Here is a 13637-nt window from a genome sequence, read left to right as displayed (position 1 = left end):
TGTAATTCCAGCAATATTTATTGAAGAGCACGGGGAGAAAATTGGGCCATTAGGCGCTGAGGATGAATACATTGAGATGAAAATGAACATGCCTAACTGGTAGTTGACCTTCGCGTTTTGTAGCAGTTTTTATTAGCGCGGGCCACAGTAATTACTGCAAATTGAATCATAGAGAAAACTGAAATCATTTGGTAATGAGCATTTTTATTCGTTATTACACTTTCCAACTGGGCCGTGAGGAATGAAGTCTCCGCTCGGGGCCGGTGTGCGCTCCTGAGAGGATTCCGGTACATGGAAACCCGGCTAAATTAACACTGCCGAAAATTTCTTCTCAGATCTGCGCTGTGAAACGGTGTTAACCAGCTTGTCCTGCTCACACCTCTTACGGGTATAAAGACATTCATTATAAAAATCTTTCTCTCTTTTTTTTTTTTTCTTTTTTACCAGATGAATTTCTCCCCGAACCTGAGGAGATGTTTTGTTGTTTGGTTTGTTTCAGACAGTGGCTGGATTTTGTTGTGTGCCATCTTTAAAACAACATCCTCTCACATCCTTAGATGTTGTTTTTCTGGGCCGGCGAGAGTTAGGGGTTGGGGATGCCAATTTATTTGTGAGCATTGTCTTTTTTGGACGGCATATGGCACGTCCTCGAAGATGTTGCAAGATGCAAATTCTGGGGAGTCTGACTTTAAATGAAGCAGTGACAGTGACAGGAGCCCTTTTGAAGAGCACACATCACAGTACTCCAGGGAGGAACAGCAGGGGAGATCCACAATACTGTGCGGCTCTCTCATTCTCTCTCTCTCTCTTTCTCCCCTCTCTGTCTGCACCACCCACCTCTTCCTTACAATACGATGACATTCATTATACAAGAGACCAGCGTTACTGTATGCATGCAGCCCTCATTTACAGGCTTATCCAGCACCCTGCGTTCCTCAAAGGGAGGGTAGCCATAGTGTCGAAATCCTGCAGCCATAACATCATCTTAGTTCTACTAATGTTTACAGTCTTATTGTGTATTTTATCTTACGTGTCTATCTTTGTTAGCATATAGCGGTTAGCGTGAGGTGACATGCTGTGTCGTTTACGTATCCATGGATTATTTCCCTGTTCTCACAAGGGACTCCAATTTGCTTATTTTTCCCCTCTCGCTCTCCCACCGTAGATTCAAATAGAAAGGTATTTTGCCTCACAATTGAATCTCTGTTTGATGCGCTCATCTGGTTGAATAGAGACGTGTGCCGATTCTTTACACTTAGCTGCGCAGTGCTTTGCAGCAGGCTTGAATGAGGCTGCCGCCATGTTTCACGAGAACCATCTCTGTTCTGCAAAACATCAGCTTGAGTCCTAATTAATGGGACATGTGTCCCTCTGCATATATATCCGAGGAGAATCTAACTTAATTTTCGAGCAGGGTGTCCACATTAATAATCGTTCAACAGAATAGTCATCCCGAGGCCTGTGGAGTTTAGTCCCTCTAAATGATCATGAATCAACATTACAAAAAAAGTCTGGAAGAGCAACCCAGAATAGGGAGGAAGGTGGAGTTTATTAGAGATGTCTCAGAAGATGTTTACATGAGGCAGGGCCTCCACAAAATCATGGTGCCTTACTTTAAACAACCATAATAAGTCCAGGGTATAAACTTTGTAGAATCTACTGAATTATATACCTGCATTGGATGTACTGAACTTCTTTTTTGGGAGGGGGGAATGTATGGAATATGAAGGAACAGTGCAGTCTGCGATGCGATTTCAGAATTTCTCTCTTAGAAAAATACCCATACTTCTAAGTTGCCAAATTTAGCACATCACAGTGCTTTTAAATGCGTTTTCAACACAAGCATCCTTAACCTGTTCTTAAGAAAAATTACGGTAATTTTTCACTTTTCAGCAGCTTCATTTTATTTTTGTTTCAATCTGAAAAGCGTTTCCAGACCACCATGATGAAGCACTTATGTCTCAAAGGCATCTCGGTCAGCGACGTGACTCTCTTTGGATCTGTCTTTACAGTACTATGACAGTAGTTTCTGTTGGAAATTTGGATGGCGTAACTGTAAATCCCGAAAATGGGACACCGGACTCCCTCGTGGGCTCAGAAAAGCTACCGTGCACGAGTGAGCTAGTTTCTCGCTCTCCCTTTCTTTCTTGCGCGCGCTTTTCCCTCTTTCCTCTGTTAGCTATCCAAGAAGCCCCCTGCCAAAGCTGTGTGTGAACCACAGCCAAACAAAACACAGGCAGCCGTCCAGGCCAGAGAGGCACGCTTCCACTAATAGAGAGAGAAAAGCTTCCAGACCCAACACGCTACTTACAGGACGGCAAAATTCTTTATGCTGGATAATAACTTAATGACAGCCTAAATGAAGTCCCTATAGTGAAAACCACTGTCAGCAAATGAGCACCTCATTAAAAGATGCTATATCCCTTTCCTCCCCGCTCCCTGTCAAATTATAACCCGCCTTTATTGTGTCAAAAATCTCAAATTCCTGGAGATTTTTGCTCCTTTGTCCTCCCAAGACAATCTGGTTGTGTCTCATTTACTAACACACACACACACACACACACACACACTCACACACACATTATCCCTAGCAGACCCCCCCCCCCCACCCCCCGATTTTTAGATATGATGATATGGTCTATTTTTTATCTCCTTTATGGTACAAATAACGAAAGCCAATCCATTCACTAAGCACATCTTCAGGTGTAATTTATGCTCAAACATTGGCCTTGTCGCTATTAACAACTACCTCAAAATAAGTATCATGGTAAATTTGTGATACTGACTGTGAACTGTAATATAAAGTGGACAAATTGGAGAGAATGCATGTTGAATAATTATTATTCCTCTTTTATTTATTTTTTTTGTATTAATTTATTTTCATTTTCAGGATGAAAGCTGGAGTGGATCATTGTACCTCTTAGTGCAACGCTGAAACCTATTAACTGTCATCTCTTTTTTTCTCCTCCTTTTTTTTTTGCTAAGTGTGTCTTTAAGCCCGGTCTGTTTAAGTGTGTGTGCGAAGAGCCACGATTGTTATTAGCGATAATTTCTCTTTAATTGAATTGGGGTCTGCATGCACGACTAATACTGACGATGACACACACTTTCATACAAAACCGTCCTCGTTCTCCTCTCCCGACCCGCAGCTGGGCCTCGTTTGGAATATCTAATTGAAAATAGAATCAGACAGTGCTCAGCATGAGAAACTAATCACTCAAAACTTATCAACAGAATGGGCAGGCTGCTACCTTTATGAGATTTATTAGTGCATGCTATTCTGAAGTCATCTTTTAAAGTAAATTTTAGTTTTATAATTGTGTGTGGGTATATGCAAAAAATATTAATAAAATTAAGAATGTAATCAATTTAAAATAATTCCATAGCCTAACAAAGCCGTACTCACAATCTAATAAAATCCAATATTTTTATTTTTACGATTAATGTGTTGTGCATTTCATTTTTTTTTTTTGTCTTGGGTATGTCCGCATTAATGTATGCATTTTTGTATTTAGGAGTGTGTGGTTTGGGTGCATAGTTATTAGTAGTAAATTACATTTTTCTGTATCGCTTTATTAAACACTACATGCATAAAAGTGTGTCTTGTGATATTTAGGATTAAATGATTCCTTATGGTTATTTTAGGTGGAAATGTGTGCAAACGTGTGTGTTGATATGAGAATCTGATAGTGAATAGCTACAGCGCCCCATGCCGACACAAAAACCGGGGATACATCCACCTAAACCTGAGCACACGCGTAGTGTTAGTAGCAAGAGAAGTGCTGCACATTTTCTCTCCCGCTCTCTATCCCTCTCTATTCCTTTTTTCATATGGAAATGTGAAATAATAGGGTGATTAAATAGAGCTGTATATTAAAGTACAGCTGACATTAGAATTAGCATAATGTGCTCTCGCCTCGGGCTGCATACTTTATTTGCCATCTGCGTCGGACTCCAATCCCCTCGGGAGTGCAGGCGTTGAACACTTCTCAATAAACTCATGCCCGAGTCCCTTCAGCACGGCAACAAATACCATTTCAGGCAGCGGCTATTGATTCGTCTTAATTGTGGGGCAGAAATGAACATTCGGCCCCCTGATGACTTCTGTTTGTCTGTGAGAGTATCAGCTAGTACAATAGCCTGTGTTTTACACCCCAGTAGTTAGCATAGAGAAAAGCTCTCTCTCTCTCTCTTCTCTCTGTTCTCTCTCTCTCTTTCTCTCTCTGTTCTCTCTCTCACACACACAGAGGAAAAGGACATTGCCTGGTAAACACAGACGCTACTTGTTTTCTAGGCCTCCTTTACATGGAGCATTAGTCTTTGAAAGCATCTGCCATAAAACAACTAGAGGAGGTTGGAGGGTTGCGTGCGTATTTTATGCGTATATGCATATATGGAGCTTACGCTCTGTCCACTGTAATTAAGTCAAAGGCTTTACAGGACAATGGTAGATGTAAACAGATGTTCTTATGAATGCACATCATCCACATAATAACATCTAGTGGGGAATGCATTTTTTTTTCTCAGCAAACCTTTAAAAGTGCTTTTAAATGTTTTATCTTTCAAAGGTTTTTACATTTAAAAGGGCATTGATTGAACATTTCTTCCTGTGTCATATATATCAGCTAAAACACATCATCTGACAGAAGCTTTTTGTTTTAACCCTTATGAATGACTGTTCATTTTAGGGATGTCACGATATTCAATTTTTGATATCACGTTTATCTATATCTAAAGAAACCTTGGGCGCGGGAAGGTTTCTATAGATATCACAATATATGTTTATTGAGTTTTTCTTTTTCACCCAACGAACATAAGGATACTGATAAATGCAGGGCATAAGACTCTGGCTTTCTCCATCTTCTTTGAAGCTCCTATGAAATAACAAGACAGAAAATACTGTCAAGTTCAACAGTATAGTGAATAAATATTAATGGTAACACTTTTACAATAAAATGTCATTTGTTAACATTAATGTATTAACTAACATGAATGAACAATGAATACATTTATTACACAATTTGGCACTGCGACCAACGTAACATTTTACAGTTTAATGTAGCAATTTGGTCGTTTAGTTTTTCAAGATCAGTTTTAATTGTGTTACTGTTAATAGATTTGAACAAAGAAATAAAGTGTTACTACACACAGGCTCTATTGATTGCAAATACAAAAATAAGATGAGTAAAGAAAAACACATTACTTATTAAAATAATCACCATTTACTCAAACCGCTGTTAACAGGTTAATATAACGTTTCCATTATATGACTAGTAAAATAATGGCAACTTTTACTCTGATGAATACGGCTCTCCTCGGAGTGGCTGCAAGCTCTGTGTCTTCTTCTTGTGTGGCAGATGTTAGCGTTAAGACACAATACTGCAACTTGGGAGCTCAACCAGGTACTGGTGCTGGAGTATTTGCATGTGGTGTTATCATAAGAGAACTGTTCATTTTAAAAATTGCAGTTATCACTAATAACTGTATATCATCACACAGTAAATTAACATGATATCGATAATTGTTGCTTTGAATATCACAGTTATTGTCAATACCGGTATATCGCGAAACCCTTAGTTCCTATTTTATGTTTGAGGTCTCAAATCTTAATAGTAATTATAAAATTTAGCTTTCTCCCCATTTGCATTTTTTATTATTAATTGGTATCATGAGTTATTCAAAATCCAAAAGGCAATTATTATTGCAAATTTAACTTGTATGCACTTTTTTCAGAACTGTCTTGAGGTCATAAATTGTAGAAGCTTACAATAAAATAGTGGTTGGAGTGCATTTCTTATAATTTAGTCCAATCTGAAACTGATATAAACATATGATGATTTATTTTCCTATTTTAATAAACACTAAAAAAGAATACATGATTTTTTTCATAGAGATGTTTAAAGCATATTATCACTTTTGTTTATAACCAGATTTTTATAAGATTAGGAAAAGTCATTAAGGATCAACCAGATATTTAAATTCTAAATATGTGTGTGTATGTGTGTGTGTGTGTGTGTGTGTGTGGTTATTAAATGGCACTGGGTCAGACCCCAAACTGTACTTGTTCAAACTATTGATGATGATATTTCTCTAAGCACAAAAAGGATGCAATGATACCTGCAGAAGAAAACATCACATTTTTTAAAACTAATTTACATGTTTGTGTGCTTACTGTACATATTCCTTGATGAAATATTGCGTCTCAGTACACCAATAAGATGAACCTTTAGGCTACAGCTGTATATAATCCCTTGACTCTATTTCTTTCAGATGAAAACACACTACCCTGTTTAGCATTGCTCTTCGGCAGCATGTAAAGGAATGCTATAACAGATACTAACCATTCATTCTCTCTGCTCTTTTTGATCCTTCACAATGGCCATGATTGAAATAGACACCGATGAGGTCTTCCTAGTCCCAGCTCCTCCGAGCCCTGTGTGTGACTGCCACCCCACTGTTCTTTCTACAGTCGCTCACTCTCGCACACGTACATATACATGAAAACACTCATAAAGGTACACAAAGCACAGCCAGGAATCAAACACCCGAACAATTACCGAAGCATTTGTTTTTCTGTGTATATTAATTGCCACATTAGGTCAGAACAGCAAGCTTTCATTTAATAAACAAATGAAACTAATTTCCTAGTGCACAATTACAATTTCGACTTTGTAGATTTTTTTATTTATTATTATTATATTTTTTAAACACCAGGGTCCCTGGAGTACAGCAGAGATGGTTTAGCATCTTTTTTTCACTGTATACTCAGTACACTTGGCTTGTTTGTGCTGCAATGGTAATGAGTCCCCATTGCATGGTGAAATTGGTGTAACAGTAAAGTTGTAGCATCAATTAGTCGTGTACAGTTAAAGCTTCAGAGCTGCACCAAGCTCAGTAGCCACTTTTTAACTTGAATGCAGACTTCACATGTTCACTTGCTGGTATTTAATAAAATTATTATAATAAAATAAAATTGTTATCAGTAAAATTGTTAAATTAATTTACTAGTGAGCCATTTTTCTTCTTTCTCTAATCAAACTTGCTCTCAGAGAAGCAGTGATTCAATGTGATGTCATTAAGAAGGCAGGGGTGTTTCCAGGAAGTGTAACTATAGTATAAGATAAAAACGTGAGACGAAGTAAGAAAAACAATCTTGATAAATTCTTAATGGAACAGTAAATAATACCCTTGAGCTGTTTTAAATGCCACAGACTTTAACACTCACACCGATGTGCTTTTTACCCCCATAGCCTTTTAAATCACAGGCAGTGTTTTCACTCTTTATTTGAAACCATTTATCTTGATGTGTGCTCCCCCTTCCCCCAACTCACACCCTCCTCTCTCATTTTTTATTTGTTTCTTTGAGGAGACACCTTAAGTTTATTTGTTTGATAGTGATGAGAGTCCCCTAAATCACAGTTTAAGTTGTACTTTTCCAATTTGGTGGCATACTACTCTGGCATCCTAGGACATTCTCAGTGCTTGGAGGGTTTCCCAGTTTAGAGTGTTCTTGCCTGGCATTATGCTTCTAAAATGAGTCATCCGTTTGTAAAAGCGAAGATTAAAGACGAGCTAAAATGGGGAATGCGATGTTCCCACAGCACCAACCCTTCGTGGAGCAGTATGGAAATGCACTTGTCACAGCTCTGTTAAGTATGAGTTGCCCAGTTCATGTGACAGCCTGATGAGTGCATAAAAATGGCCATTGCCCAAAGTGTTTGATACCTCAAACCTTTGTTCTTTGTAACACTATGACCCTATGACTAATTTTTTTTGTTATCAGGTCTGATCTGATTTTAGTGGTTTATTTAACAGGCCTACATTTCTGGCATTCTGACAAGTTTTGACACATGTGTGACACAAGTGTGGTGAAAGTGACCTGCAAAGGTTTTAAACTGAAAAACAAATAAAGATCTTTGTTGTTTTCTGCTTGGTTGCAGGTAGAGATGAACCTTCAAGTTACATATGCACAACGTGCAAACAGCCCTTTACCAATGCCTGGTTCCTCCTGCAGCACGCTCAGAACATGCATGGGATCCGCATCTATTTGGAGACCAACCACTCAAATACCTCCCTGACCCCACGGATCACTATTCCTCCCCCCATTGGTTCAGAATCCATACCACAGTCCCCATTAACCAACTTTTTAGGGGACAACAACCCCTTCCATCTACTACGGATGACTGGGCCCCTACTTCGAGAGCCCCCACCAGGCTTTGTGGAAAACCGCCTGCCTAATACACCACCGTTTGTCAGCCCACCTCCTCGCCATCACTTAGATCCCCATCGCCTAGAACGCCTTAGCGCAGAGGAAATGGGTTTAATCTCCCAGCATCCCAGTGCCTTTGAGAGAGTGATGCGCATGACACCCATGACCATCGAGTCCCAGTCCATGGATTTCTCCCGCCGACTTAGAGAGCTAGCTGGAAACAACAACTCCACTCCACCACTGTCACCAAGTCGTGCCAACCCTATGCATCGCCTCCTCAATCCCAACCCCTTCCAGCCCAGCCCGAAGTCACCCTTTCTGAGCACCCCTCCACTGCCTCCCATGCCCCCTAACAGCACCACCCCGCCACAGACACAGGCCAAGACAAAGTCCTGTGAGTTCTGTGGCAAGACCTTCAAGTTTCAGAGTAATCTGGTTGTTCATCGGCGAAGCCACACAGGCGAGAAGCCCTACAAGTGCCAACTATGTGACCATGCCTGTTCTCAGGCTAGCAAACTGAAACGCCACATGAAGACCCACATGCACAAGTCTGGCTCTATGACAGGGCGCTCTGACGATGGCCTGTCCACCACCAGTTCACCCGAGCCAGGCACTAGTGACGTCACAGGAGAGGGTATGAAGAACAGAGATGGCGACTTTAGAGGTGAGGGCATGGGCCCTGAAAATGAAGAGGAGGAGGAAGAAGAAGAAGAGGAGGAACTAGAAAATGAAAGCAGGCCTGAGTCAAACTTCAGCATGGACTCTGAGTTCAGTCGGAATAGGGAAAATGGTTCAAAGGCACCTTCAGATGACAAGAACCTCTCTTTGGGGAAGATGGTTGAAAATGTAGGTCTCAGCTCCATCCAGCAGTACAATAACTTAATAGTTGACAATCGGAAAAGGCTTTTGTTCTCCAAAAGGATGTCAGAAGGGCAGAGGGATGCAGGTGACAACGATTCAGTAGTGGGGGAAATGGACCAAGTGGAGCGCACAACTGTGAATGGAAGGAACTGTGGCTCAAGCGACTCTTTCTCAGGCCTGTTTCCCCGCAAGCCCACTCCCATCACCAGCCCCAGCCTCTCCAACTCCTCTAACAAGAGGATCAAAATCGAAAAGGATTTGGACATACCCCCAGCCCCCCTAATCCCATCTGAAAATGTTTACTCCCAGTGGCTAGTGGGCTATGCAGCATCCCGCCACTTCATCAAAGATCCCTTTCTTGGCTTCAGCGATTCCAGACAATCTCCATTTGCCACCTCCTCGGAGCACTCTTCCGAGAACGGCAGCCTGCGATTCTCCACGCCGCCAGGGGACCTGCTGGACGGGGGCCTCTCCGGCCGCAGTGGTACCGCTAGTGGAGGCAGCACCCCACACTTGGGTGGGGGGCCGGGCAGGCCCAGCTCAAAAGAAAGCAGGAGGAGTGACACTTGTGAGTACTGTGGGAAGGTGTTCAAGAACTGTAGCAATCTGACAGTGCACAGACGCAGCCACACAGGCGAGAGGCCCTACAAGTGTGAGCTTTGCAACTACGCCTGCGCCCAGAGCAGCAAGCTCACCCGTCACATGAAGACACACGGCCAGCTCGGTAAGGAAGTGTACCGCTGTGACATTTGCCAAATGCCCTTCAGCGTCTACAGCACGCTCGAGAAACACATGAAAAAGTGGCATGGGGAACACTTGATGACGAATGAGGTCAAAATTGAACAAGCAGAGAGAAGCTAAGCCAGATTTCGTAGTTTGCCTCATAATTCCTTGATTATAAAAGGGGTAGCTGGATACTCTGTTTTTTTTTGTTTTGTTTTTTTTGCTTTTTTGTTTGTTTGTTCTTTCAGATTAATGGTTTGAGTTAGTTTTGTCCTAGGAAACTGCCATCTGAGAATGATAAAGACATTGAAGAAGAGGAAATTATTATTATTTTTTTAATTAATTTGGAGCTGGTATGTCACCTATCTATTTGTGGATACATTAGACAACATTTTATAAGGAGCCTTTAACTGTGCAATAATTTCTGTATTTATTGGATTTTTTTATGTTTTGACATATGCAGGTTCATTTTTTTTTTTTATTCCATTATGTTATGATTTATTTCAAATGCTGAGATTTTGTTTAAACTCAAAAGACATCCTGAGATTTTTTGTTAGTTTGTTTTTAGCAAAACAGAGTATCATTTGAGAAATCCACAGGCCGCTGCTTACGATGTAGATTATTTAAGCTACACATGTAATTTCTTGAAGAGAAGCCGCATTCAATCTTCAAATTTTGAAAGCTCAGTTGAGAAAGCTTTGACTTTCTTTTGTTTTCCTTTTTTGTTTATTATTCATACTTACAAAACGAGCGGACAACAATCTTTAGACCTTGTAGCACGAACTGATTTTAAACATGTCAATCTAATTGGGAATGTGGCACTGAATATCAGTTCTAACAATATATCTAAAGAGGACTATGGGGCTGAAAACCTCCATCTACCCGAAAGGAGAGGGGACTATAAAAACAGACAAAAGTCAAGGCAGCTGCTTATCGGTACATAGTACCGACCCAGACAACGCTAGTCATAGGATGGATTGTGTTTTAGGTCTCACTAGGTCTCAATAGGGAATTTTAATTGCCAGCACCCTTTCCATAGACACTGCACTTAATCAAACCATTTGATTTTACTGAAGAGCACAACAGTGGTAGAAGGAAGATGGCTTCTAAACAACTCAGGGTGAGCTGTATAGCTACTTCTGCCAAGTCTTTTATCTGATCTCAGCCGTCTTCTCTGATAAAGCAGTCCGGTCCTCTGGTTCAGCTAATTCACAACCTTCACACTTCATATTACACTGCCAACCACCCCTAAATGTCATGAATCAACTCCATCTTTCCCATAAAAGTGGCTTGTCATACTACAGCGTTAAGTTAAGGGGACACACATCTAGGCCAGAGGATGAAGCAGATTTCATACACTAGGAGAGTGATTTAATCACACACACACACACACACACACACACACACACACACACACACACACACACACACACACACACACACACACACACACAGGAAAAGAAAGAGAGAGAAGGGTCTTTACAGTCCAATTCAGGTTAGTAAACCTAAAAGCACATTAGTCAAAAGCAAGGCAGCACCACTGTTCTGTTTCCATTGACTGACATTTAAATCTAAATATTGTTCATTTGTGTTCAGTTATGTTGTTTCATTTTTTGGGTGTATTAGGGTCTGCAGTTCTAGAGGGAGTCACCACTTTAACCAGATTAGATTAGAATTAATTCAATTTATATGTTCAGCAATGTTGTCATTCTATTAGAATGTTTCTTAAATCGCTTGAAACAGCCCTATGCATTTTTGTACATATATATTTATATATACATATATATATTTATCAATCATTTTGAGAAACAAATTTATACTGCAGAGTAAATCTGATTATAGTTAAAAAAATGTGTATGATATTGATTTATCTGGTTAATCTGGTCATGTCCCGTGGGTCAGAGCCATCAGCAGGTATGCAGATTAGTCAATTGCACAGTAAAGAGTGTATGTCATGACCTGTTGAGCGTGTGCTAAAACAGTAAGACATTTTTTTTCTTTCTTTCTTCTCATTCAGGACTCCCTGTGATGTGTAGTTGAACGCATTCTCAGAAGTAGCAACACGCTTACAGAATGCACAGCTGAATTTTCCCTTTTCTTTTCTCTTCTATCCAACTGATTTATTGGCAGTTAAACAGCCTTCTTTCGACAAGATGCCCTAACCAGCGCAAACGATTGAAGCGAGGGAATATTGTGGTTTAAAAAGTGCAAAGCAAACTAATGAAATAGAAAGAGAGAGAGAGAGAGAGAGAGAAAGAAAAGTAAACATACACAGCTCTTCGCAGTTGACCCGCACTTTATTATTTTGATTTACATATTTGAAAACATAGTGAAAACGGCTTCTGAGCAAGAAATTATGTTAAAATATGAATTTATTGGGCCTTGCTAGAGGGAGCATCTGAGATTGAAGTGCCAGTGTTGATAGGCTTGGCTTTCACAATGCTGGCACTATAAAAATGAAATTAATTTATTTGGACAGTTTTTGTACTGCCATTCAATTTGACATGAGTGTGCCTTGAATACTGATCTTCCTATTTATTGTCTTATAAGACAAATGCAACACTTTTGTGAAGCAAAGAATTGAAGAAAAAAAAGTCCATGTGGTTTTAATCTGCTTCTAAAAGAATAATGATAAAAACAGATATGTCATTTAAAGAACTAAGTTGATCTAAAATGTAAAGTAGCCAGCATAATACTAATGTGTGTCAATGTGTGTATATATGTATTCATATATGTACATATAACAGCACAAAAACACACACAATAGACAAATATAAATATAGATATGTAAAATTTTTCACTTCAGGACAAGACTGCATCCCTTGAAAATAATGGACGATTCTTTTGCTACAACTAGACAAGGAAGAGGCTGGAATAAAAATCAGGAACTGCAGAAACGTGTAAAAAACAAAAAAACTAAAAAAAAACGTTTAGTGCACTCTGTCTTAAAATACGTTTACAGTATTGAAACAAGTACAAGGTTAAAATGATATTTCTGTGTATGTGTGTTTTAAACAAACAAGAATTCTCCTTTTCTTTTCTTTTTCTTTTTTTTGTTATCAAGTTTGCTTATAAAGTTTTCTGAATGCCATAGTGGCGTGTGTATATTGGTTTTTGGTGACGGGATTTTAAGTATATATATATATATACATATGACATTTCTGTTGTTTACTGTAAAAGTATACCAGTATTTGTAATATTGGAGAATACCTGGGCATTTTACAAAAAAATTATATAAAAAAGAAAAAAAAAAGAGGAAATAAGAACCCCCCCCCCCCCAATTATCATTTCTTTCTGTTTTTTCTTTTCTTTTCTTTCTTTTTTTAAACCAAGTTTCGTTTTACAGTCCAATTTAAATGGTGGGTCTTTAAAATGTTTTGTCACTGTAACTGTAAAAGTCCTGAGTTTTAGTAACTTTTCTGCCTTGGGTGTAAGAAAATAAAGATTCAATTAATCAAAAGAGAATTGCAATGGGGCCAGTGACATTTACGTATTGAAAAATACTGAGGTTCCTGTCATGTATGTCTTTCTGGTTTCTTCTTTGGTAATGGGTTTTCTTAATTGCTGGAATGAAATACATGTGTAGGCACTATGATGTGTTTATGTGTGTGTGTGTGTGTGTATGTATATATATATATATATATATATATATATATATATATATATATATATATATATATATATATATATACTGCATATGTACACACATTTGGCAGGATACAATTGTGAAAATTGAATTAAAAATGTACAGATGAGTTTAAGGTGAGGTTGTTTGATCTTTTACTGTAGCTACATATAAAACAGTAAATGTTTTGTTCACTCTTATCTTGGTTGTAAATAATTT

The 13637-nt window shown here is 39.1% G+C and overlaps 1 protein-coding gene across 3 annotated transcripts in view; it reads left to right on the top strand.

The window, feature by feature from the left end:
- LOC127933377 (B-cell lymphoma/leukemia 11B) overlaps positions 1–13637 on the top strand; it is a 49598-nt gene that overhangs the window by 35035 nt on the left and 926 nt on the right. The window contains exons 3-4 of one of the 3 annotated variants that reach the window (XM_052530357.1): positions 7945–9794; positions 11811–13637. The exon at positions 11811–13637 is cut by the window's right edge and continues 926 nt beyond it. In XM_052530357.1, the coding sequence (XP_052386317.1) occupies positions 7945–9794; positions 11811–11833 (1873 nt within the window). In that variant the 3' untranslated portion in view covers positions 11834–13637. Of the gene's footprint in view, positions 1–7940 lie in introns of all 3 variants that reach the window. The other 2 variants (XM_052530355.1, XM_052530358.1) reach the window with 2 other exon arrangements.

This window comes from Carassius gibelio, chromosome A17, assembly GCF_023724105.1.
Source record: "Carassius gibelio isolate Cgi1373 ecotype wild population from Czech Republic chromosome A17, carGib1.2-hapl.c, whole genome shotgun sequence".
NCBI classification, from domain to species: Eukaryota; Metazoa; Chordata; class Actinopteri; order Cypriniformes; family Cyprinidae; genus Carassius; species Carassius gibelio.
Note: the sequence above shows the minus strand (reverse complement) of the source record. Positions and strands in the feature narration are given on the sequence as shown.